Below are 21323 nucleotides of genomic sequence, written 5' to 3'. Positions count from 1 at the left end.
GGTAGTCCAGTATAATGAGATCAACGTCATGTTGGATATCGGGATCCGCTCTATCTGTATCCATTATGGGTTATTGTTTTCAGATCGAACATTTTTGTCGTGATCTTGCCGATGATCTGTTGGGGTGGAGTGTCAACCCCACATGATTATCATGCTAGCCATGTGCTAGTTGGATTATTAATCAGTTGTCCCCATGTGTAAAGCACATAGTGGCATTTATGGTTATTTGACCTCTCAGTTGTTTATTCTTGGGCGTCTGTATACTATAGTGCCTCGCTATATATTGATGCTAAACCTTTATGCGTTGGTGGCTATAATACACTTTGCCGCATACGGTACGTATATATATAATTGTACAAGTACTCTGTAGTAAGTTATACCCTTGGACACTACACATCCAATTTCCTCCATATTCTCCCCTCTCACTTTATCCTTTGGTATTATTTCCCCGGAGCATTCCTCATTAACTCGGATATCACGTTAATATTATACGGGAATGACGTCATACATAAGACTATCACTGACTGATATGTGACCTAACTCATGGACTAGGCCCGGACACAAGTCCCCGGCCTTGACAATTAACTGTATAATCCCGACGTCGCTCCCTACCTTTTGTCCTTCCACCCATCCTGCGCCCAATTACTCGTTCTTTACAAACTCTCTCGACCAGACTCAACCACAAGCAAGTACAGCAGAGGGCATATCTGCATGCTGAAACCAAGCATACTGACTCCACTGGCATTGAGAACCGTCGCAAAGAGATACTTGTCCATGGCATGGTACTGCTCCGGTTCGACCAATACTGAATTGGTCGAGAATCTATTCAAAGTCGGCCTGATCAAGGATGAACGGGTCAAGAATGCGATGATAGGGGTGAGTTAGCCCCCCTTGAAACAAAGTATTCCTAGCTGGGATACTTTAACAACCCAAACAGCTATCCCTCTCCAAAATCACAATCATCGTGGCCAAAGCTATTACATGGTAGGAACCGCAAGGAATTGACATGAGTTTAAAGGTCGATCGAGCCCATTATGCTCCGTCAAGACCCTATTCAGACTCGCCGCAACCAATCGGCCACGATGCGACAATCTCAGCCCCGCACATGCACGGCCACGCATGCGAGTATCTTATAGATTATCTCAAGCCTGGGCAGCGGGTACTTGATATTGGGTCTGGTTCCGGGTATCTAACCCATGTTCTTGCGAATCTGGTTACCGAGTCACCGTCTTCTGATGGCCATCCAGGCGGTCAAGTTGTTGGGATTGATCATATACCCGAGCTAGTTGACATGGCCCGCAACAATATGCGTAAGTCGGATCAAGGCCGCAAGTTCCTAAAATCCAGTCAGGTGAAGTTCATCACAGCAGACGGTCGCCTGGGATGGAAGGAAGAAGCACCTTATGATGCGATTCATGTTGGTGCAGCAGCAAAGGAGCTTCCGTCTGTTTTGGTCGATCAACTTCGAGCGCCTGGGCGAATGTTCATCCCCGTGGACACAGAAGACGATGACAGCTCCCTTGGGGCCCTTGGATTGGGTGGAGGTCAGTATATCTGGGTAGTAGACAAAAAAGAAGATGGATCTGTTCATAAGGAGAAGGTCTTCCAGGTTAGCTATGTCCCTCTGACTGACGCACCACGCGGATGAAATGTATTGATCCACCAAGGACTGTGTGTGAGAATTTGTACATAGAATTAAATGGGTGAAGTCTCCTTTATTGTTCTCACACTTTAATTTTTCTCGTACTGTCTAGTGATACATATTATTTAACAAGCCCTAAGCTAATAATCGATTTATTTGTTGTTGGGTAGGGTAGCTACACTTATTATATGCATTCAAAATAATTCATTTGGAGGTTTTCGCCCACCAGGGCAAAATTGAGAGAATGCACAGTACATGTGGAGAGAAAACAAGGAGTATATTTATGCAGAATATCATACTAACCGCTCTACGAAAACACGCCTGAAACGAAGTCAACGAAATGGGAAACCACCGAAGCCGGGACCCGAGAACTTAAAATTGAACTGCGGTCCCCCCTGCTGGAAAAAGAACTGTTGTCCACCACCGGGGCCAAAGGGGCTTCCTTGGAATGGGTTTCCTCGCTGGGATTCATGGTCGTTGGGATCATCGCCGCTGTCGTAACGTGCCCTAAGTTCTGGATCCGACAGAACCTCATGCGCTTCATTAATAGTAGCCATCTTCTTTTCAGCTTCTTCTTTGGGAACACCCTGAGAAGCGGCCTTATCGGGGTGGTGCTGCTTCGTCAACTGACGATAAGCGCGTTTGATTGTCCGTTCATCTGCATCACGACTGACACCTAAAACTTTATAGTAGTCCTTCTTCTTGGACCGTTTTAACAATATATGTGCTTTCTGCAGAAGATCCTGGGCGTCTTTGGAATCTGCATGGTGCTCTTTGGCTGTGTTCAGTGTGCGCATTGCGTCTTCAAATCGTTCTTCGTCAATTGCAGTTTGACCCTTAAACAGAAGGGCTTGAAGGGAGTATGGATTCAACTCAAGCGCTTCTGAGCAATAAGGCGTAGCGCGCCTAGACATATGCATCTACAGAGGGAAATAATTAGTAATTATCGATTGGATTCGGCCCCTGGGAACCACGAACCTCGCGATAAGCCTCGCACGTATTTTCAACCAAAGACATGTAAAGATCGTTGGGTGCTGCAGGATGAATATGGCCCTCATCTCTCGCCCGTGTGACATCCTCCTTAACATCATTCAGAAGCCCACTGTCCTCACCTACCCCAACCAGCAGATTTGCAGCGTTGCTATATTTCCGCGAACTCAATGCGCCCCGGAGTTTTTCTAGTCGTTTCAGCAGCTGTCTCTCCTTTCGGTAAAGGCGGTTGCATGGCTTTGATTCAGGATCCGAGTGCAGGCATTTCCGGATCTGAGAAATACCACGGTCACCCTCTCCTAAAGCAAAGAACAACATTGACGATATTTGAAGGTGCGGCTCCACTAGACTAGGAGACATCTGTAGAACATGCGCTAGGTCGCTAATGCCCTCCTCTATTTCTCCTTTCTCTAGGCGACAATGCGCTCGAGTGCGCCGTAGGCCTAAAGAAGTGGTCGCCTTGATAACAGCCGTATTAGCCTGGGTCACACACATTTCCCAAGCGCCTTGTTTCTCCGCATCTTGTGCTAGTTGCGCTGCGTTTTGCGCGTCTAGTATCTCTTGATACTCCGAAGAGGACTTCTTGCCAGCCTTTTCTAAGTCGCTAATTGCACCAATCCAGTCGGCAGACTTGGCTCTCAAGCGCGCTCGTTGAAGCAAAGCACTTTCAAAGTCCGGTTTCAGCTCTAGTACGCGGTCGAAGTCCTGCAATGCTTGTGAATTCTTTCCAATCGACAAGAAAGTCGCGCCTCGCTGAAAAACGGTGAGATAGTTCGTGGGATCCCGCGAAACAGCTGCATCGTAGAAGAGTAAAGCGTCACGAGGCGACCCGTTTGCGAGGTGGGTTTTTGCGGAGGAGATCAAAGACGAAAGTGGTGTATCTGAGGGTATCTGGGAAGCCTGAAGGCCGTGGCAAACTGTGAGACAGGCCAAGAAGGCCGTGAACGATTCAAAGGAGATGTACATGATAAATCGAAGAGTGGCGCTTGCGACAATTATGGTGCTTTAGAAGTACATCGTAATTTTTTCGAAATACAAGACACGACGATAAGTTGGGCTGCTTGGGAGAAGTGAAAAGAAAGGGAAGAGAGACGAGCAGCGAAGAGAGTGTTATATGTTAGATGATCAAACGAGCGTCTGTACGGAGTAGAAATACCAGCGTCTAGGACAAGAATAAGCAGGCTGTATACTTCCAGTCTGGCCTTTACGGTCCGGTACGCGTGGCGTATTTTAAATATTGCACGTGATTGGCGGAGCTCAGTTGCGCTCAACGTGAAATAGAGAATGCATCTTCTCTTACGTTCTGGAATATTTTTTCCAATTAAGAGTATCAAGAGACGCGCTTCCACTCAGGAAAGCATGTCCACCGTCCCATGGACGTGTTCTCGATGTCTTAGACGCCTTCCTAAAATTGCCCTGAATTCGCGGCCATTTTTCCAACGGCGAACTGTGAACACAAGTATGCCCGCCGGCTAGTATTACCATTGGGCTAAGGACCAGGGCTAATATTTCGCCTCTTTGCTAGTCCCTGATACTGGCCTATCTCCCGCTTTACTGATTCGAGCTCGCTCGCTCGCGGATGAACACTCGGCGCTTTCTTCTCGCCTGGCTGATTCGTTTGATGCGAAAACCGCAAAGCGACTCGGTGAACTAGCACCAGTTGCAGAATGTTTGAAAAAATGGGACAGTGCAAACGAGGTGTGCACTCAAGGCGGGATTTGACGTGACTGCGGCCTTTTGTTAGACTGACTATAATCTACAATTCATCTAGTCCATATCAGAGCTTCAATCTATGCTCAACGACCCCGATACGGACTCAGAGCTACGCTCTCTAGCGACCGAAGATCTGGAGGGCAGCCATAGCACCTTGCCGGCAATATCAGACAAATTAAAGGAATCGCTTATACCCCGCCATCCATTCGCGGGCCTTCCTTGTTTACTTGAAATTCGACCTGGCGCAGGCGGTGACGAAGCTGGTCTTTTCGCTTTTGAGCTTTTAAGGATGTACATCTCGTTTTGTTCGCGACGTGGTCTCCAATCAAGTTTGATCAAAAAGGATGTGGCAGATGGACCCGCCGAGGACCGCCTGAGCGAAGCCGTTCTGGAAGTTGAAACAGATGGGGCTTATGAAATTTTGAGGACTGAATCAGGCGTGCACAGGGTTCAGAGAGTGCCGGCCACGGAAACTAAGGGACGTACACATACCAGTGCTGTTAGTGTTATGATACTCCCTAGTTTTCCTGAGACGGGCAGTGGCATGGACAGTGAACTCAATCTCGAAGATCCGAATAGTGACTACTACATTAATCCACAGGACGTCCGCACGGAGAAAATGCGAGCAAGTGGTGCTGGTGGACAGCACGTCAATAAAACGGAGTCTGCCATTCGGTTGACGCATGTACCTTCTGGTACAGTCGTCTCGATGCAGGATTCGCGGTCTCAGCACGCGAACCGTAAGAAGGCATGGCAAGTGCTACGGGCGAAACTGGCAGAAGCAAGACAAGAAGCTCGTGAGCAGGAACTGGTCCAGCTCAGAAGAGGAGCAATGGGGGGCGTTGCCCGCATGGGCCGCGGCGACAAGATTCGCACATACAACTATGGCCAGAGTCGATGTACAGATCATCGCAGTGGCATCACGATACACAATCTGGATGACGTTCTTGATGGTGGCGATGGCCTTGAAACAGTCATGGATAGTGTGCGGACTTGGCTTGTGGACCGAGAAGTCGAAGCTATGGTTGCGGAAGATGCTGCGAAAAAGCAGGGCTGATCTAATGGATCATACATAGGTCGGTGCCGCATCTTGTAAAATAAATAAAAGCATCAATTACGTATATTCATGTAACATACTTTTGTTCTAAGCACTCGTGATGATTTCATTTTTCTTAAAATACTATTCCCTAGGAAAGATAAAATCATATATATTTCCTTTGGGGATCGAGAGTGTCCAGAGCATCCATAGTCTTTTCATACCTGTTCCCAGAGGTTAGCAGTCAGTAACCTACTAGGTGCAGGATTCGGGTAGACAGACATGGTGAATACAATTCCACCACTCATGATCAACCTTGCCAACCGGGGCATAGCACCAGACCAGAATGTGAGGACTCCTTCGTCCTTGAAGATTTTTGCTGCACAAACAAAACTGTTTTTGTAATTCTTGCTAGCCTCCAGAGATTGCATCCTGCGCTTGGGCATTAGCAACGTAGGTCTGAACCTAGATCTAGACATATCCCCTTTCCTTACCTGGTCTTCACAGTGTCAAGGGGTTGAGTAACATAACTGCATTTTCCGATGTTAGTGAAAAAGCTATAACTGAAAGACTTCAATAAACAGCCGAAACGTACACTGTTATTAGACCTGCCACGCCTCCAATAGCGAACGTGCTGGCAGTTCCCAATTTCTCTCCAGGGGCAACATAACCTTCGGCCAACTGCTTCAATGTAGTATAACACGAAAATCTTGTCGCTGAGTTTGCAGCCTGTCTTGCTGTTGTGGGGACAAGACCTTGGAAGAAGCCTCGAATACCTCTTTCTTGAAAGATCACCTTGCTACCATGCACGAGACCGCGCATGCGTGGATTTCCTGATTTCCGGTCATCGATACTGGATACCGTTTGTCAGTTTCGAATTCTGCAAGGTCAGCACCACCAACCGTGGATAATCATGACTGACAGTTGTGTCTTAATACTCTCGAACGGAGTAACAGCTATAAGCGATTCTGTGAAACCAGCACCAAAGCCAGCGAGGACCGTCCGCGGGCCCGAAATCTTGCCATTTTCATCCTGGAGAAGCGATTTTATCTTATCAAAGGCAACGAAACCTTTGCAGAGATTGCAGCGTAAGCACAACGCAGCCCGTCTAAACTACCGGGGTCAATTGAGGACTCACGGATTCCTGCCTTGAACGAATTTCCTATGATCAATGAGGTACATCCAGCGTACCATTGGGGACCGAATTTCGGCCATGGTAGTTTTTTTCCATCAGGTAGTCTGCGATTGAGTTGCGAGCGTGTCTTGGCGACTGAGACGTCCGGGTTAGTCTTTGAAGAAGGACATAGAAAGGCATTGCCGTACATTCAGCCGGATAGGTGATCGCTATAAAGCACGTTAGCCAACCATTGCTGTACCTGAATGCGATAAAGGAATATATAGGTACCAATCTCAATAGCTCCCGCCGTCGAGCCTGCAACAATGGACCGCAGACTACTGGGCTGTGATGTAGTTAGCACCCCGCTGCAAGAGGCTTTTCGGGATCTCAACTCCAAAATGCAGACCTTTGATTTCTGATCTTTGCTTGCCGTAGCCATCGGGGTAAAAATGGAAATAAAAAAGGCACTACTGTAATTGGAATTTGTTTTGGTCGCGGACAATGAGTTCAAGATATTATACGGTAGCCAGCATGAGCAATCCACGCAGTCGTCTCCGAGATCGCTCCGCAACTCCCGAGGTAAAAAAACGATACTTATGTTTATACATACAGTACTGACGCTAGGAAGCCTTGTGAAGGAGCAAAATTGTCATTCATTTGGCCGAATGATGCTATCTAAAATGGCAGCGATAGCAGTATCCGGTGCCCCAACACTTGTGTTTTTTTTGTTCCTTCTTTTGTGATACCCCAGTCCGTCAACACCCCGATCTATCGTCCACATCCACCCTGAGTCCTCCTTTTTCAGTCTTTATTTCTTTTCTTTTTTTATTTTTTAATATGACCCCATTCTCGGCACAACACAATGCACCCATAATGTTCGAAGGCTCCCAACTCGTCTAACCCCGGTAGAACTCCAAGTGACCCTCCTGCTTCAAAGCAAAATGAAAGCATGAAGTTTGGGCCGATAGAATGAAAGAGATAGAGAGAAGATGAAACATAGCTGTCATAAATCCCATCAGCCTGAGTAAAGGTAAAAGGCTGCGAATTCTTCAATCCGAGCCCGAAAGCAAAACTCCAGGATGCCGTGTACGCAACCGTTGCATGATTGACTCTGCAGCGAAGACAGCTGGCATCCAAAAAAAAAAAAAATCAACCAGAACGCCATAACGAAAACATCACTGACCAAGCCCTAAGAACGCCAACCTCCGTGCTTGTGAGGTTCCCAGGATGCAGTGACGAGACGAATAAACATATGTACACCTTAAACAAGGTAGAAGAAAAGAACCACACTCATTGCAAGATGCGCCTGGTGGAGAGCCAAAATCAATCAACTCCTAGTAACCGGTGTGAGACACGGATCAATTGGAGGGTTGACGTATAAGCAGATATGATACAGATATCGCATCTTTATCATGCCGTCATGACAAAACGAAAGAAATAAGATGATGACAGTAGAAAGTAAGAGGAGCTAGGTAAGGCGTTAATGTGACAACAAATCCGATGATTTGCAGCAAAAAAAAAAAAAACAAACAAACAATAAAACAAAGTAGCAGCACAAAAAAGCAAATTAAAAGAAGAGAAGGAGCAGTAGAAGCATGCAGAAGCTGTCGCCAACTTAGGATGCTGGCGCCATTTGGGCCTGGCTACAGCTTTAGCCCTGCGAAGCGACAAATTTGTTGGCATCGCCCTGCATGTTACGTCGCTGGCCTTGGCCACGTCCACGGTATGCACCGCGACCTCGGTTGAACTGATAGTTACCGCCATTCGTATGTTCATTGTGGCGACGTTGCTGCTGTTGTGGGTACTCTCCGTTGTTTGCGTTCGGGACCGGGCCGATCGCCTGACGTGGCTGAGAGGAATGAGCAATGGGGCGGGGAATAGTATCCGGAGAGTCATAGACATAAAGCTTCTTGTCGATGTTCTGAGGAATGGGCTGAATCTCGGTTCCTAATTCCTGTTCGATTCTATACAGATTGAAGCGGTCATCCCAGTTGATGAGGTTAATGGCAAGACCCAAATGGCCGAAACGCCCAGAACGACCAATTCGGTGAAGGTAGGTCTCGGCATTCTTAGGGAAGTCAAAGTTGATGACAACGTTGACTGCTTGGATATCAATACCACGAGTAAGTAGGTCGGAGCAGACAAGGTTGCGGCATACGCCGTTTCGGAAATCATGGAAGACGCGGTTACGGTGATGTTGAAGCATTCGGGCATGAGAATAGAAGCATGAGTAGCCCAGTTCCGTAATCTTTTTTGCAAGGAGTTCGACCCGATTTGTCGAATTGCAGAAAATGATCGACTGGTTAATTTGAAGCTTGGAGAACAGAGTATTGAGGCAATGGACCTTTTGCTTTTCTTCCACGAAAGCATAATACTGAGTGATTCCTCGTAAGGTAAGTTCGTCCATGAGGTTGATTTCATAAGGGTTGCGCATATGTTTATCCTATATCACGGCAGGTTAGTTGAAGAACGCTAGACAAAGAAGGACCAACTGCTAATCATACCTTGAATGACTTGACGATCAACGGGAATGTGGCACTGAATAGCATAACCTGGCGATCCTTGGGATGAAACGATAGCAACTGCTCAATGACGGGTGTAAATTCAGGGGACAGCAGCTTGTCTGCTTCATCCATAACAAATGTGGGACACTCCGAAAGATCGGCAACGCCCTTGCTGGCCAAATCAAGCACTCTTCCTGGGGTTCCAACAAGAATATGGACTGCGTCGTTCAATCGGATAATATCGTCCATCAATCCGGTTCCTCCTGTGGTGACCATGACGTTGATACCTAAGTGCTTTCCAAGTGTCTTGCAAACGGCAGATGTTTGTAGCGCTAATTCTCTTGTGGGGACAAGGATAAGGGCCTGAGTTTTGGTGCTCTTGGGGTTGATGCGTTCTAAGGTGGGGATGACAAAAGCAGCCGTCTTTCCTGTTCCGTTTTTCGCACGTGCCAGGATATCCCTACCGGTAAGAGCAACCGGTATTGTTTCTTCTTGGATAGGCGAGGGCTTCTCAAAACCAGCTTCGAAGATACCCATCATCAACTCACGCTTGATATAGAAGTCTTCGAATTCTAGACCTTTCGTAGCTGTCACGTCCTGCAGCAAGATCAGTACTTTGAGCGATCAAAGACAATCGTCCAACACTACGAACCTCAGTCTGCGGCCTAGCATCCTTTGCAGGAGCGTTCAGATTTTCCTTCCATTTCGCGTCATCCCTATTGAACGGGGATTGCTGTAAGTTCTATGCGGGCATTGCAGCGCTACTGTATGGCGGTCCACATACCCTAGGCTTGTACTGTTCAACTGTGAAGCAAGAGTGTCGGCCATGGTGATCCTTTAAAGGAATAACGGTCGGGTATTCGGGTCCGCAGGTGAGGGGATAATAGGTGCCTTTGTGCGAATATAACGGATTTTGGATGTGGCCCTTTCTTGGGTATAAACAGCGTGTTGATAAGTAAAAGAGATTCAATCTGCAAGAGGCCAGAGTGTGATGATCAAAAGAATCCGGTTGTCAACCAGAAGATTGAGAGACGGGAACGGCGTAAAGTATGTTCGGCGGTGAGGGGCAATGGAGGTAGATAGCTTATTTTTCGAGCTTAATAGCAGGTCAAAGGAAGACGAGGAAAAGAGAAAAGAGGAAGAAACAAAAAAGAAATATGTGCACAAGGCCGCCTAAGGCAGGAGGTAGACCCAGGGAGTGTGCTCTTGAGCTTTCCAACGTGAGGTAGTTAAGAGGATATGCGAAGTCGATTCGAAAGATCGGTTTCGAACGTGGAGACCAGAGAGTAGGTGTGGAGGTAAGAGGTAGGAAGATGTACTATTTGGTCAGATGAAGCCGAGTCCACTTGGTGAATTTGGATGGAGAATATGAGGGGAGGTTTTGCGTGTTCACACAGAGAAGAAGAGAGAAATTAAAATCCTCGGCGATAAGTGGGTTGGTGTGTAAGGGTAATGTCGTTACCCACGGACCACCTGTACTTTCGTATATTACAGAGGATATTACAACCACTACTCTATCTGGATATGGAGAAGAGTACCTGTATTTTGTGCATCAAACTGAAAAAGAGACATTATTATTGTTTATTTCCCTGGGGCTTGTGACTTGTGCCATACAGTGCTGTATCCAGCAGCCCTGACATTCATGTGATCACATGGGTTCATGTAACTCTTGCAAAGCAGCATATGCGGCCATGTAGCATGCGACACAGTCCCCAGCAGCAATATAACACTTGCCAAAGCTATCTGAATTGAGAAACTATCCGGACATTTAACGTATGGCAACTTGGGACTCATGATTAAAGTCCTAACCTGGAACATTCCGCGCCACAAGAGTCCCCAGATGCCAATGAGAAAGAGTATACCATGACCTCTTTCATAGGGAAATAAAGCTCGTAATATGGTATTATGATACAGGAGCAAAGTAAAGATTTACAATGGAGGGCAAAAAAACGAAAAGAGGTTTGGAATGTAGGCAGCCATTATAGTGTAAAGGGCAACGTAGTTTGTCCTCGTTCTGGTTCTGCCAACCTGTAAGAGAGAACAGTTGTTAGTTCCTTTTTTCTATATACCCCGACATGTCGTCTAGCTTCAGGAGGGTGGGGAACTTACTCTTTCACCCGGACATCGGGCGCCAGGCTAATATCCGATCTTGAACCAGGCGTGATGAGAATAAATTGTCTTCCGATTGAACGTCGAGCAGCAAGCATCTAGTAGGAATCATCGTTTAGTATCTGCCATGATGGATTAGGGGGACTACCCAACATACAAGCATATCGATTGCCATCTTCCTGTTGACGTGGTCCATGTAGACATCACTGTAGAGAGAAAAGATATCAGTAACACATTCGAATTTCCTATTGTTCTTGAGTGATGATACGGGATGTGGGAGAGGAAGAAAACATACAATTCATCCAAGCAGCGGATGGGCGAGCCCATCGCTTCCCACAGCGCCAATAATAGACAAACCTGGGAGAATGACTTTTCACCTCCAGACAGCGTCTTTGCGCCCCGACCAGCACCATCCTCCTTCGTTATGTCGGGTTCAACCTGAGGATTATTATTAGATTCTGTGCCAAGTTAAGGATAGTAGTGAAGCTACTTGCCTGTAAATCTAGAAGCTTGCCCTGGTGATCAGCAAGAAGCCGGCCGCGGAAACTTCTTTCACTCAAGAGGTATGTGAATTGTGCCTTGGCCCGAGATGAGATGTGTGACCTGAAGATCCCCCACCGATCTTTGCGGTGTCTCAATGTCTCGGCGAAGATCTGTACATGCCTGGTTAGCAGAGGCCCGGCCCATCGCGCAGAATCGGCTCTTACCTTAGCCAGCAATTCAAGTTCTCTGATGTGCTTCTCAGCACGCTCGTAAGCCACAGTTGCTCTTGAGGCTTCTGCTGCCAATTCTTCTCGAGACGCCCCAATCCTTGCATTCGATCAGTTTGGTAACGAGAAACGCACGACGTGGCGACACTTACTCCCGATTATAGCGTTGAAGATCTCTATGGAGCCTATCAAGCTTCTTGTCTAGACTGTGAGTAGTTTCTCCTTCGTCAACAGCGACACGCGTAGACACCATGCTGGCCTTTTCAATGTAGTCAAGGACCCGTGCGACAGCTTCCTCATTTTGTCGACGGATTTTCTCCTGGTTACGCTTGATCAAATCGATTCGCTCGATCACAGCATTTTTGCTGCCAAGAATTTGTCGGCGCTTCTCCTTCACCATTTGTTCTTCGCTCTGCGCAACCCGGAGCTCTTCTTGTAAAGCGGCTATTTGGGCATCTTTCTCCTTCATCTCTCGTCTTGTTTCCTTCAGGGTGTCCATCATAGCTTTCATGGCCTCGACGCTGTCATTGTACTGCCTTTCGTTGAGTCGTTTTCCGGCCTCAGCATCCACGAGGGCTGAACGAAGTATATCGATACTCCCATCACCGACATTTTCCTTTTCGAGTGCCTCCTTGAGCTCCTCCACGCGATCTTCCGCTCTCTGCACAACAATCTGTTGCTGCTTGATCGTCCTCTCATGCCGTACAAGAGCTTGCTTGCAATTCTCTGCGCGAGACCGTGCAAGGCGGAATTCTTGTTCTTGACTATTTAGTCCACGCCGAAGATCTTCGACAATTTCACGTTGATGTCTGTTGTAAATGAAGGTCAGGATCGTACGGTAGAAAGATCGACAAGACCTGGGTATCCTACCTTATCTGCGAATCGAGATCAGATTTCAATCGCGGACTCCCACTGTAAGCTGGAACCGGTGCCTGGCTGGGTTCCCCCATGCGACTATAGGAAAGATGAATGCCCCGTCGCTTGTCTCTCCGGTCAATGCAATAACATCGCTTAACATTCCTTGGGCGGGCCCCGTCAAAAAGTACAGAAGATGCTTCCTCTAGTGTCTCAATCAATAACATCTGTTCGATGCCATGGTTGATGATTAATTGGCGGCGTACAAGGTCATTGTCGATCTTATGATCCAATGTTAGACACATCCAACTATAATTCCACAAAAGCCGCTTACCTGCAAGACACGCGATGCTGTATCAAAATCAGCATCGGGTTCGTGTTGGGACGTGTCGATATGGCCGTCGCTTCCTATGTAAATGGGGCACACGCTTGCGGATCGTATTATAAGCGAGTGTATAGTTAAAAGGGTTTAGGTCGCTCACCAATTAATTCTTTGCATAACGCCGGATAGGATGTTCATGTCCCTTTTCGAAGTCACAATAAAACTGTTCAATGTCGTGCCGAGCGAGGTTTCCAGAATTGATGACCACTTCTGCTTGAGTAAAGTCACATGGTATCCAATTGGGCCAACAGGATGCCTCGAGAATGACCTCTCTTGTTGGATCGCCCTGAGAAGCATCGGCATCTTCTCATGGTATCCTGAATAGTTGACCCCACCTTCCTCGGTAAGATTTTGTAGAAGCCTCTCCGCTTGTTGGACGTCCGCCTTCTTCTTATCAATGGGCGCTTCTGCTGATTTGGCATCTCGTCCGGCCTGTTCCAGTTGCTGACGTAGACGGCCCGTATCTTGTTGAAGTTGCTCATACTTCTCCTTTGCTCCATTTGCTTCTGACTGTGCCTGCTCGTATTGCTCTTGTTGACGTATATAGCTTCCACCACTGACATCTGCCAGTCTTTGAGCTTCCTCGGCAATCTTCTGCTGTGCCTCGTTGATACTTGTCTCTGCTGCTTTCACATATTCCCTAATCTGGCGTTGTTGGGCCTGTCGAAAATATAAGTGAGAAGGTGAGAATCACTTTTCATCCTTTGGGCAACAATACCTGTAAATCATGACGCTCACTCATGTGCTGATCTGACCTATTCTTGATCTCTTCTCTTTCATTTTCGGCCTGCTCGACTTTTGATTGAGCTCGCCTCACAAACTGAGCAGCGGTTTCGGACTCTCCTTCGACCTCTCGAAACGCATCATCAAATCTACCAAGTTCTGCTTCAGCTGCTGCGATATGTTCGGTTGTTTGTGCAAGCTCATCCTCTAAAGCGTCCCGTATCTGCGCTGGTTAGAACGATGCACATAATGTATTGGGCAAAACGCGCTTCTAACCTTTTCCTGTTCCTCAACCTGAGCCCAGGCCATCTGATTTCGAATATTTCTGATCCTGTTTCTCAAGGACTCGTGACGATCAGAGATCTCTAGTCTTTGTCTTGCAACATCTTTGCGGTTCTCCAAGATTCCAATGTCTTGCTTTTTGCTTTTGAGCTTTTCCAGAATCTGGTCAACTGACTCCTCGATCAATCGGTAGTCCTGGTCCAATTGCTCAAGCTGGACTCCTTTCACAAAAAACTTGTACTTCTCGGCCGGGCTGGATGTGCTGAGAAATTGACGCGCCATGTCCTGCGATAGAACATTCATAGGGTTATCGAATTGCAACGTGAAGTAGTCGATAATGGAATCCAATTCGGCCTTCTTGTTGGAAACTATGCGACCATTGTCGGCTTTTATTTTGAAACCACTTGTTCCATTCTTCGTAAAATGGCGTTCTATTATGATAGATTTTCCGTAGTCGTCCGGCAAATAGGCTCCATCGCCTTGATTTTTGATCCGCACAACGATAGCAGCATGTCTATAAGAGAATGTTGATCAGACAAGTTCCAAGCCTAGATGAACGGTTACGTACTCCTTGCCCTCTTTAATAAAGCTTTTCAAACTCTGCCCACGATTGGTAGCAGACGCTTTACCACCTAAACAGAGGGTTATCGCTGTAAGAACTGCACTCTTGCCGCTCCCATTTTTCCCCACGATGAAGTTAATGAGTGGCCCCAGGTCCACGGCAAAATGGTCATGACACATGAAGTTGTAGCATTCGACGCGCTCCAGAATACCGTGCTCCGCGGGAACATTCTCTTCGTTATTCGATGAAGAATATTTCTGCTGAATTGCCTGGGTTGCGCGCAGTTCTAATTCATCTTCATCCTCGCTGAGGGACTCAGTTATTGACGCTGCCTCATCACCATCGCTGGCCTCGTTTTCTTCAGACGTGGGGGAAGCGGACGTGCGAGGGCGTTTTCTCTTCTCATAAGGAATATAGTTAGCTCACTCCGCTGCAATTCTTGGTTGGTCTGCGCACCGAGTGGGAAGAGCCTGGGGCATGGACTGTGTCATCGTCCCCAAGTTCATTATTGTTCTCAAATCCCAAAGAAGACTGAGAACGCTTCAAATGCGACGACATTACGGAGAAACTTTCCCAAGGGAATGAGAGCTAAGTATCCCATACTGTTTGACAAGGTATTTGGTCGCTGCGCGGTTGATGCGTTAATGCCATAAAGTCGCGTCGTCGCGTATCAGGACCCACCGCCAATTTTGCCGCCTAAGGCAATACGGTATTCACCATTCCTACTCCAGAAGTTCTAGAAGGAAGACTACGAAGAGTCGACAGTCGTGCACACCAATGTATTTGAATTTCGAAAACAACTGCTTTGTACGTATTACATACACGGAATATCCTATGCACTCATGGGTTCTTCAGCAACGTAGTGCAAGTATGCACCGAGCAACTTGACACCTTCGATATAGTTCCTCTTGTCAAGTTTCTCATTGATAGAGTGCGCGGCATCGGTCGAAGATCCCATAGGAAGGAGCAACACATTCTTGCCCGTAGCTTGTTCGAAATTCAAGGTGACAGGGATACTATAATCCAAATTAGTACAAGCACGTATCATGGATGTATCGCATCTGATGACATACCTGCCACCTTCACGTGTCATATCTGGTTCGACACCGAAAACTTGCTTCACAGCCTTGCTCGCAGCAGTAAAGTTCCAGTGTTTCGGACTAGCAACCCACCACTTTCCGTCATGTTGAAGCCACACGTCCAGGGTGTTCTTAGTGTTCAACTTGGCGAACTCGGATTTGATGTAGTCAAAGACGAGCTTGTTGACATCTGGGCTCTCCATGTTTGGCACAGTACGGATGGAGAATTTGCCAATGACACTGGCCGGGATTACAGTCTTTGCTCCCGGAGCAGAGTAAGCACCTTCAATACCGTGGATGGACAGGGATGGGTATCTCCATCTGGCCATGAGCGTCCGTTCTTTTGTCGAGTGGATGCTTGTCTCGCTTCCCAGCGATTCGTGGAGATTCTCCATGGTATAGCTGATGTCAGGATACAGGGACTTCTCCTCCTCCGTCAGGGGCTCCACGAGATCCATGATGCCGGGGATCAGGATGTTACCCTGCGAGTCAACAAGCCTAGATAGAACTTTGACCAGGTCTGTCATAGGTTCATGCGCGGAGCCACCAAACACACCACTGTGTAGGTCTTGGGCAGGACCAGAGACCCGGACGGAGTAATAATTGCAACCCCGCAATCCATAGGTCAAGCAGGGTTTCTCTGTACCAAGCCAATAGTTGTCTGAAATGCAAACCGCATCCGCATCTTTGAAAAAGCCCTTACTCTCCGATTGGATAAACTCCTCCAATCCTTCAGAACCATACTCCTCCATTCCCTCGAAACAGCAAAGGAGGTTGACCGGCAATTCAACGCCAGCTTTCTTATGAGCTTCAATCACGTTCAGCCAGCCCAGCACCGGTCCCTTATCATCTGTACTGCCACGACCGTACATCCTTCCCTTTTCGTCGACAGACAACTCAAAGGGCTCCGTGGCCCAGCCGTCTTCCTTCAACGCAGGCTGTACATCGTAGTGTCCATATACCAGAATAGTTCGCTTTTTCTTGTCATTGCCATAGCGAGCAATGATCACGGGAGGCAGGTCAAGGTGTTCTTTTCCAGGCTGCTTTCCTAACGGCCTTTGCTGCACCTCCGCCCCCAGAGCTTCAAGCTCCGAGCTGAGGAACTCGGCCATCTGAGAGGACGATTCACATCAGCCCTGACCTCAAGAACAAATTTGTTGTATGACTGACCTTGAACACATCCTTTCTGTTTTCATCTTGGGCAGAAACAGAAGGAATCGCTACTGCTTTCCGCAGTCCTTTGGCAATTGTTAGTCGTCTGCCATAGTATGCGCATAGAAGAAGAGGAGGACCGCCCGGAAGCTCCAGGGAAGGTCAATAGAGCACATACGTTCAATAAACGAGCCGGAAAGACCATCCACCCTGGATAGTGAAGAGAGAAATGAGCTTCGGCGTCATATACAAGAAGCAGAATGCTTCTAGTGCTCAAACTCACTGTTTGAAGTAGGGTTCTAGCTGAGGCGCCATTTTCTGATCACTGATATGACCGTAAAATGAACGGCGAGAGGAGAAAAAAGGTGTTCTGGAATAGGTGAAATGTGATGGTGTCCGGAATTGCTGCTGACACCAGGCGGGGTAATGCTGCGTGGTTGAATGTAATCGTTGCTTTGCCAGAGACACAGGGACGCGGAGGGGCATCTTTTGGCCTTGGAGAAAGATAGCGGGGACCAACCAATACGTACGACTTACAACTGGACAAGGATCATTGACGCCTCAGGCTCCAAATTTGGGGTCCGATAATAAGCGCAAGATTATTGGCAATTTCTTTCCTATGCTGGAAAGATTTGGGAGAATAATTGGGCTAGAAGGGTAATATACAGTATTTACACTAATACGTGTGGTAATGCTAGAATACAAATCGCTGCAATTCACCCCACTCTGACTGGATCGAAGGTATGGCTTGATGCTTTCTCTCCCTCGTTATAACCAATTCCTTTTCAGCATTTCTGTCATAGATAGAAAAGATATAGAAGAAAACATCAATGAGATACTCATTCATCTCTTCCCCAAGACTCCTTCCGCAACTGTCGGTCTTCCCTGGCCATCCGCCGCTTTGTGCCCCATCTAGATTGCACTGCTTCAAGCACTTGCCGCTGGATCTCTTTCTTCTGTGGACTGGCCTCACATACCATAGCAATGAACATCGGCGAGCAGTCAAAACGTTTGGCCAGTTTCCATCGGCTCCAGGCCATGGGGTCACTGAGTCGGAGTCTGCGGATCTCCTCGATATCCGACTGATTCAAATGATATTTCTTCTCAGAGGTGGATTTGAAAACAGGGGGGAGCTCCTTTGCGTTGTGGCTGTCTGTTGAAGCATCTGTACGTAGGGTCCTTCGAATGTCGTCGGCGGGCAGGAACTTTGTTGGGGTGTGATACACAGAAGGTGCGCTTGAAGGAGGATTGTAGATGATTTGTTCTTGGGATTGATCTGACGAAGCACCAAACGAAGCATCCGGCTTAACACGTAGGCGCTGTTTCGTACGCCTGTAGGAGGATTGATTCCGCCGCGATTCCACGGCGACAGACTCGGATAGCGAGGGTAGGAGAAAGGGGAGGGTAAGGAATGGTCGTTTCGGAGCAACGATAACAGCGGCCATGATGAAAAATGTCTTCACAAGATTGTTGCTTTTTCAATGAGGTTTTATTCTCTAGGCGTTGCCCGCGATTTCATGCAGAAATTGAAACTAGAGTGACGCAGCGAGAATCAGCAAAAGACGACTTTTAGCGTGAGAAAAGATTGGGGAGATGTACAATTCCTTTATATCTGTCGCTATGTTACAACAAATTCTGGTCTGGTTCGACTTCAAGCAGGTATGACCCCGGACTGGCTTTAAGTCGACATCGGGTTTTGCACGAACATTATTTTTTTCCCGAATTGCAAGTGAGTCCCGTGACACCGCAGGCAGCCCGCTTACTAACCGATACTTTACAGTTACGTTAGTTAACTAACGTTAACTAGTTGCTGTAGTTATTTATAAGTACATTACCGAGGATACAGAGAACATGATGATCTTGACAATTTACTTTATGGTGTACATCTCATGTTATTCTATATAGAGGTATCAACACCTTATGCCTCTCGTAATTGAAATGCCATTACGAACCGGGCTTTCACCCGGTCTTCCGCATTTTCATGGTATGTATGACCCCATGGCGTACAGATGCAATGAGATGTTGAAAATCCCCTATTTGCAAACACATGACACTAGAGAACCCATATATTTATGACTTCTTAACACTAGCCACTGCATCTAGGGCTTGTTGAAACCTAGAACGAATGTCCGGAATATCCTCTAACCCGACGCTTACTCTCACCAAGTCAAAATCGATGCCAAATGAGCTTGCCTGCGAAATGTCAGACACAGAACACATATTGTGTATGAGATGAGAAAGTTATTGGATCAACTAATTACTTACCCATTCCAGTTCGTTGTAGTGTGCTATCAATGTGTACGGACAACTGGAGTTCACCGTTAAAATTTAACGTTAAATTAAAGGGACAATGGAAACTTGCCTAAGAGTGAAATTGGTGCCAAGACTAGGTCCCTTCATAACTTCCAAGTTATCGAAGAAAGCAGTCGCCTCGGGAGTTGTGTGGAAAGTGACCGAAAACAGACCGCCGTAACCCCCGTTAGGGTTACGGACGTTATCGTAGAATGGCTTTGAAGGACCATACTTGGGATAGTAAATCTCTTTCACTATAGCATATCAAGTCAGCAACGAATGTGTCAAACCGACACAATAATCGACTTACCTAGTGGCGATTCTTTCAACATTGCCGTGATATCCTCCGAAGTCTTGTTAATCTTCTCGATTCTCGACAGGAAGTCGCGGCTGTTCCTTTCAAGAAACACTGCGTCCTCTGCCCAGTAATCATCCTCGTATTCTTTGCTGAACGCATTTTTCAAATCTTGATAGAAGCGTCCATGTGGGTTGATGACGGCGCTTCCTCCCATAACATTGCTGTCCCCGCTGAAGATTTTTGTCAAGCTGCTAACAACGACGTCTGCGTATGGAAGCACGTTGATATTGAGGAAGTTGCCAACGGTCTCATCCACCACTACAAGAAACTCGTATTTGTCGGCAAGTGACCGTATTCTTCTGAGATCTGGCGTTTTAAGTAGCGGGTTACCAGGCACTTCAGTGAAAAGGGCGAGAAACCTTTCGCCGTTGGCCAAGCGCGACTCCAAATCATCCAAGTCTCCAGACGAACCGTGCCCGTAGAATAAGCATCCTGGGCCCCATTTTTCAAGGACCTTCAGCGTATCAATATACGGGAAGCCGAAGCAGATGCTCTTCATGGCGCCTCTAGCAGCCAGCGCAATCTTATGGGCATTGAAAATTGAACCCATTCCGCTAGGGAAGAGATAGACGTCGTCTTCGGTCAAACCCGCCACACGCCCTTCATCTGACGCCTTCTCAAGAGCCTCGCTCAATTCAACATCAGCAGTCATAACACCTGCTATCCGTCTGCGGACGGCCAGCTTTGCTTGATCGGCCAAAGAGGTGTTGAGGTTCCGGCCAAACCGCTCCTCAATAAACTGGGAATACTCCCGGCCATCTTGGGCCTCTTGGGCCCCATCAACTGCGGGAGATGCGCTTGGCGTCATAGAGTGTGCTCCGGTTCCTCGAGAAAGCCCACTGATAGATCCTTTACCCTGGTATCTTCGTGGTCCTTTACAGGGTCTTTGTGCAGCAGCGTCGGCCATAGCTGACCTGCTCTCCTCCACAAGAAAGTTATCTTCCAGGGCCTTGAGACAAAACTCGCCACGGCGGCTTGACACTCCATTGCCAGTGTGTTGCCATACTTGCTTGGCGATTGACGCATACTCTTTGGGATATATCACGCACGAGAGGAGCGATGTCACTGCGGGAGACTCGGCATCAGTGCGGGTGCACGGGACGAAGTTCACAATTCGCACTCTCGATGATTCTTCTGAACGTATCCTCGATAAAACAAACGAATGGCACACATTCGCGGTCTTTGGCGACGGAAATAGAGTAGCCAACTCGGTTTCGGGGTCACCCTGGCGACGTACAACTTCTCGAGCAAGATTCTGGATTATGGGATGAACGAAGAACCTCGGATAACCACATTGCATCTTCTTTGCGAGCCACTCAGCACCTTCTTCATAAGCCACGTTTGCTTCCCATGTCGGAAGTGACACGCTGACTGCCTTCGTTTCGTTAGCAAGTTTACATGCAAATATGTTGGATCCCGCAAGAAAAAGGGCTCCGTTGGTAATTGAATAAGCCAAATAGAGATAGGATTGTACGCTCCTGTCCCAATTGATCCGTTGTGAATCATAGGAAGGGCGAAGAGAAAGGAGGAGCCCAAATCATTACAGGCGCCGGGCTTTCAAGAACGTACATGGTCTGTGTTCGGAGGGACGGGCCCTCCAACATCCTGAAGCATGACGAACAGTTAAGGGAAAAAAAAAAAAAAAAAGAGGGGGGTGCAAACAAAGAATGCAGGAGAAAAAAAGGTCAATTGCTCTGTTCTGTTTCTAAATCGAAGAACAGAGTAAGATACTTGTTACTATATGACGGAATACACTATGAGTAATTTTGAGTTATCAGTTCTCCGAGGGGAAAAAGTCCAGAGCGACTTCGGAGACA

The 21323-nt window shown here is 47.4% G+C and overlaps 9 protein-coding genes across 9 annotated transcripts; 2 read left to right on the top strand and 7 right to left on the bottom strand.

Annotated features, from left to right (window-relative positions):
• Positions 1-1006: 1006 nt before the first annotated feature.
• Positions 1007-1648, top strand: ACHE_70554A (protein-L-isoaspartate O-methyltransferase; the record flags this gene model as incomplete). The annotated part of the gene is made up of 1 exon (XM_043282900.1): positions 1007-1648. The coding sequence occupies one exon, from the start codon at positions 1007-1009 to the stop codon at positions 1646-1648; it is 642 nt and encodes a 213-aa protein (XP_043140233.1).
• A 326-nt stretch (positions 1649-1974) lies between these two features.
• On the bottom strand, positions 1975-3598 carry ACHE_70553S (DnaJ and TPR domain protein; the record flags this gene model as incomplete). The annotated part of the gene is made up of 2 exons (XM_043282899.1): positions 1975-2562; positions 2621-3598. The coding sequence occupies 2 exons, from the start codon at positions 3596-3598 to the stop codon at positions 1975-1977; spliced, it is 1566 nt and encodes a 521-aa protein (XP_043140232.1).
• Positions 3599-3916: 318 nt separating this feature from the next.
• On the top strand, positions 3917-5402 carry ACHE_70552A (putative mitochondrial translation release factor (RF-1); the record flags this gene model as incomplete). The annotated part of the gene is made up of 3 exons (XM_043282898.1): positions 3917-4091; positions 4158-4330; positions 4404-5402. The coding sequence occupies 3 exons, from the start codon at positions 3917-3919 to the stop codon at positions 5400-5402; spliced, it is 1347 nt and encodes a 448-aa protein (XP_043140231.1).
• Positions 5403-5599: 197 nt separating this feature from the next.
• ACHE_70551S (putative mitochondrial tricarboxylate transporter (Ctp)) lies at positions 5600-6937 on the bottom strand (the record flags this gene model as incomplete). The annotated part of the gene is made up of 8 exons (XM_043282896.1): positions 5600-5813; positions 5876-5911; positions 5977-6234; positions 6304-6451; positions 6520-6651; positions 6705-6725; positions 6787-6841; positions 6905-6937. 8 exons carry the CDS (start codon positions 6935-6937, stop codon positions 5600-5602), a joined length of 897 nt encoding a protein of 298 aa, XP_043140230.1.
• Positions 6938-8149: 1212 nt separating this feature from the next.
• Positions 8150-9830, bottom strand: dhh1 (DExD/H-box ATP-dependent RNA helicase DHH1; the record flags this gene model as incomplete). The annotated part of the gene is made up of 4 exons (XM_043282895.1): positions 8150-8941; positions 9003-9599; positions 9655-9718; positions 9787-9830. The coding sequence occupies 4 exons, from the start codon at positions 9828-9830 to the stop codon at positions 8150-8152; spliced, it is 1497 nt and encodes a 498-aa protein (XP_043140229.1).
• A 1151-nt stretch (positions 9831-10981) lies between these two features.
• Positions 10982-15183, bottom strand: SMC6 (DNA repair protein SMC6; the record flags this gene model as incomplete). The annotated part of the gene is made up of 14 exons (XM_043282894.1): positions 10982-11030; positions 11112-11209; positions 11269-11317; positions 11407-11549; positions 11606-11764; positions 11819-11921; positions 11974-12630; positions 12692-12957; positions 13011-13104; positions 13159-13718; positions 13777-14004; positions 14058-14577; positions 14632-15023; positions 15082-15183. 14 exons carry the CDS (start codon positions 15181-15183, stop codon positions 10982-10984), a joined length of 3420 nt encoding a protein of 1139 aa, XP_043140228.1.
• Positions 15184-15457: 274 nt separating this feature from the next.
• Positions 15458-17342, bottom strand: DUG1 (M20 family dipeptidase; the record flags this gene model as incomplete). The annotated part of the gene is made up of 5 exons (XM_043282893.1): positions 15458-15641; positions 15699-16816; positions 16875-16942; positions 17035-17066; positions 17140-17342. 5 exons carry the CDS (start codon positions 17340-17342, stop codon positions 15458-15460), a joined length of 1605 nt encoding a protein of 534 aa, XP_043140227.1.
• A 353-nt stretch (positions 17343-17695) lies between these two features.
• Positions 17696-18301, bottom strand: ACHE_70547S (mitochondrial 54S ribosomal protein mL58; the record flags this gene model as incomplete). The annotated part of the gene is made up of 1 exon (XM_043282892.1): positions 17696-18301. The coding sequence occupies one exon, from the start codon at positions 18299-18301 to the stop codon at positions 17696-17698; it is 606 nt and encodes a 201-aa protein (XP_043140226.1).
• Positions 18302-18926: 625 nt separating this feature from the next.
• Positions 18927-21120, bottom strand: ACHE_70546S (cystathionine gamma-synthase; the record flags this gene model as incomplete). The annotated part of the gene is made up of 5 exons (XM_043282891.1): positions 18927-19049; positions 19122-19164; positions 19219-19402; positions 19459-20881; positions 21076-21120. 5 exons carry the CDS (start codon positions 21118-21120, stop codon positions 18927-18929), a joined length of 1818 nt encoding a protein of 605 aa, XP_043140225.1.
• Between the last annotated feature and the right edge of the window lie 203 nt (positions 21121-21323).

The sequence above is a fragment of the Aspergillus chevalieri genome, chromosome 7 (genome assembly GCF_016861735.1).
Source record: "Aspergillus chevalieri M1 DNA, chromosome 7, nearly complete sequence".
NCBI classification, from domain to species: Eukaryota; Fungi; Ascomycota; class Eurotiomycetes; order Eurotiales; family Aspergillaceae; genus Aspergillus; species Aspergillus chevalieri.
The sequence above is the reverse complement of the archived record's forward strand: the minus strand, read 5'-3'. Positions and strand labels throughout refer to the sequence as shown.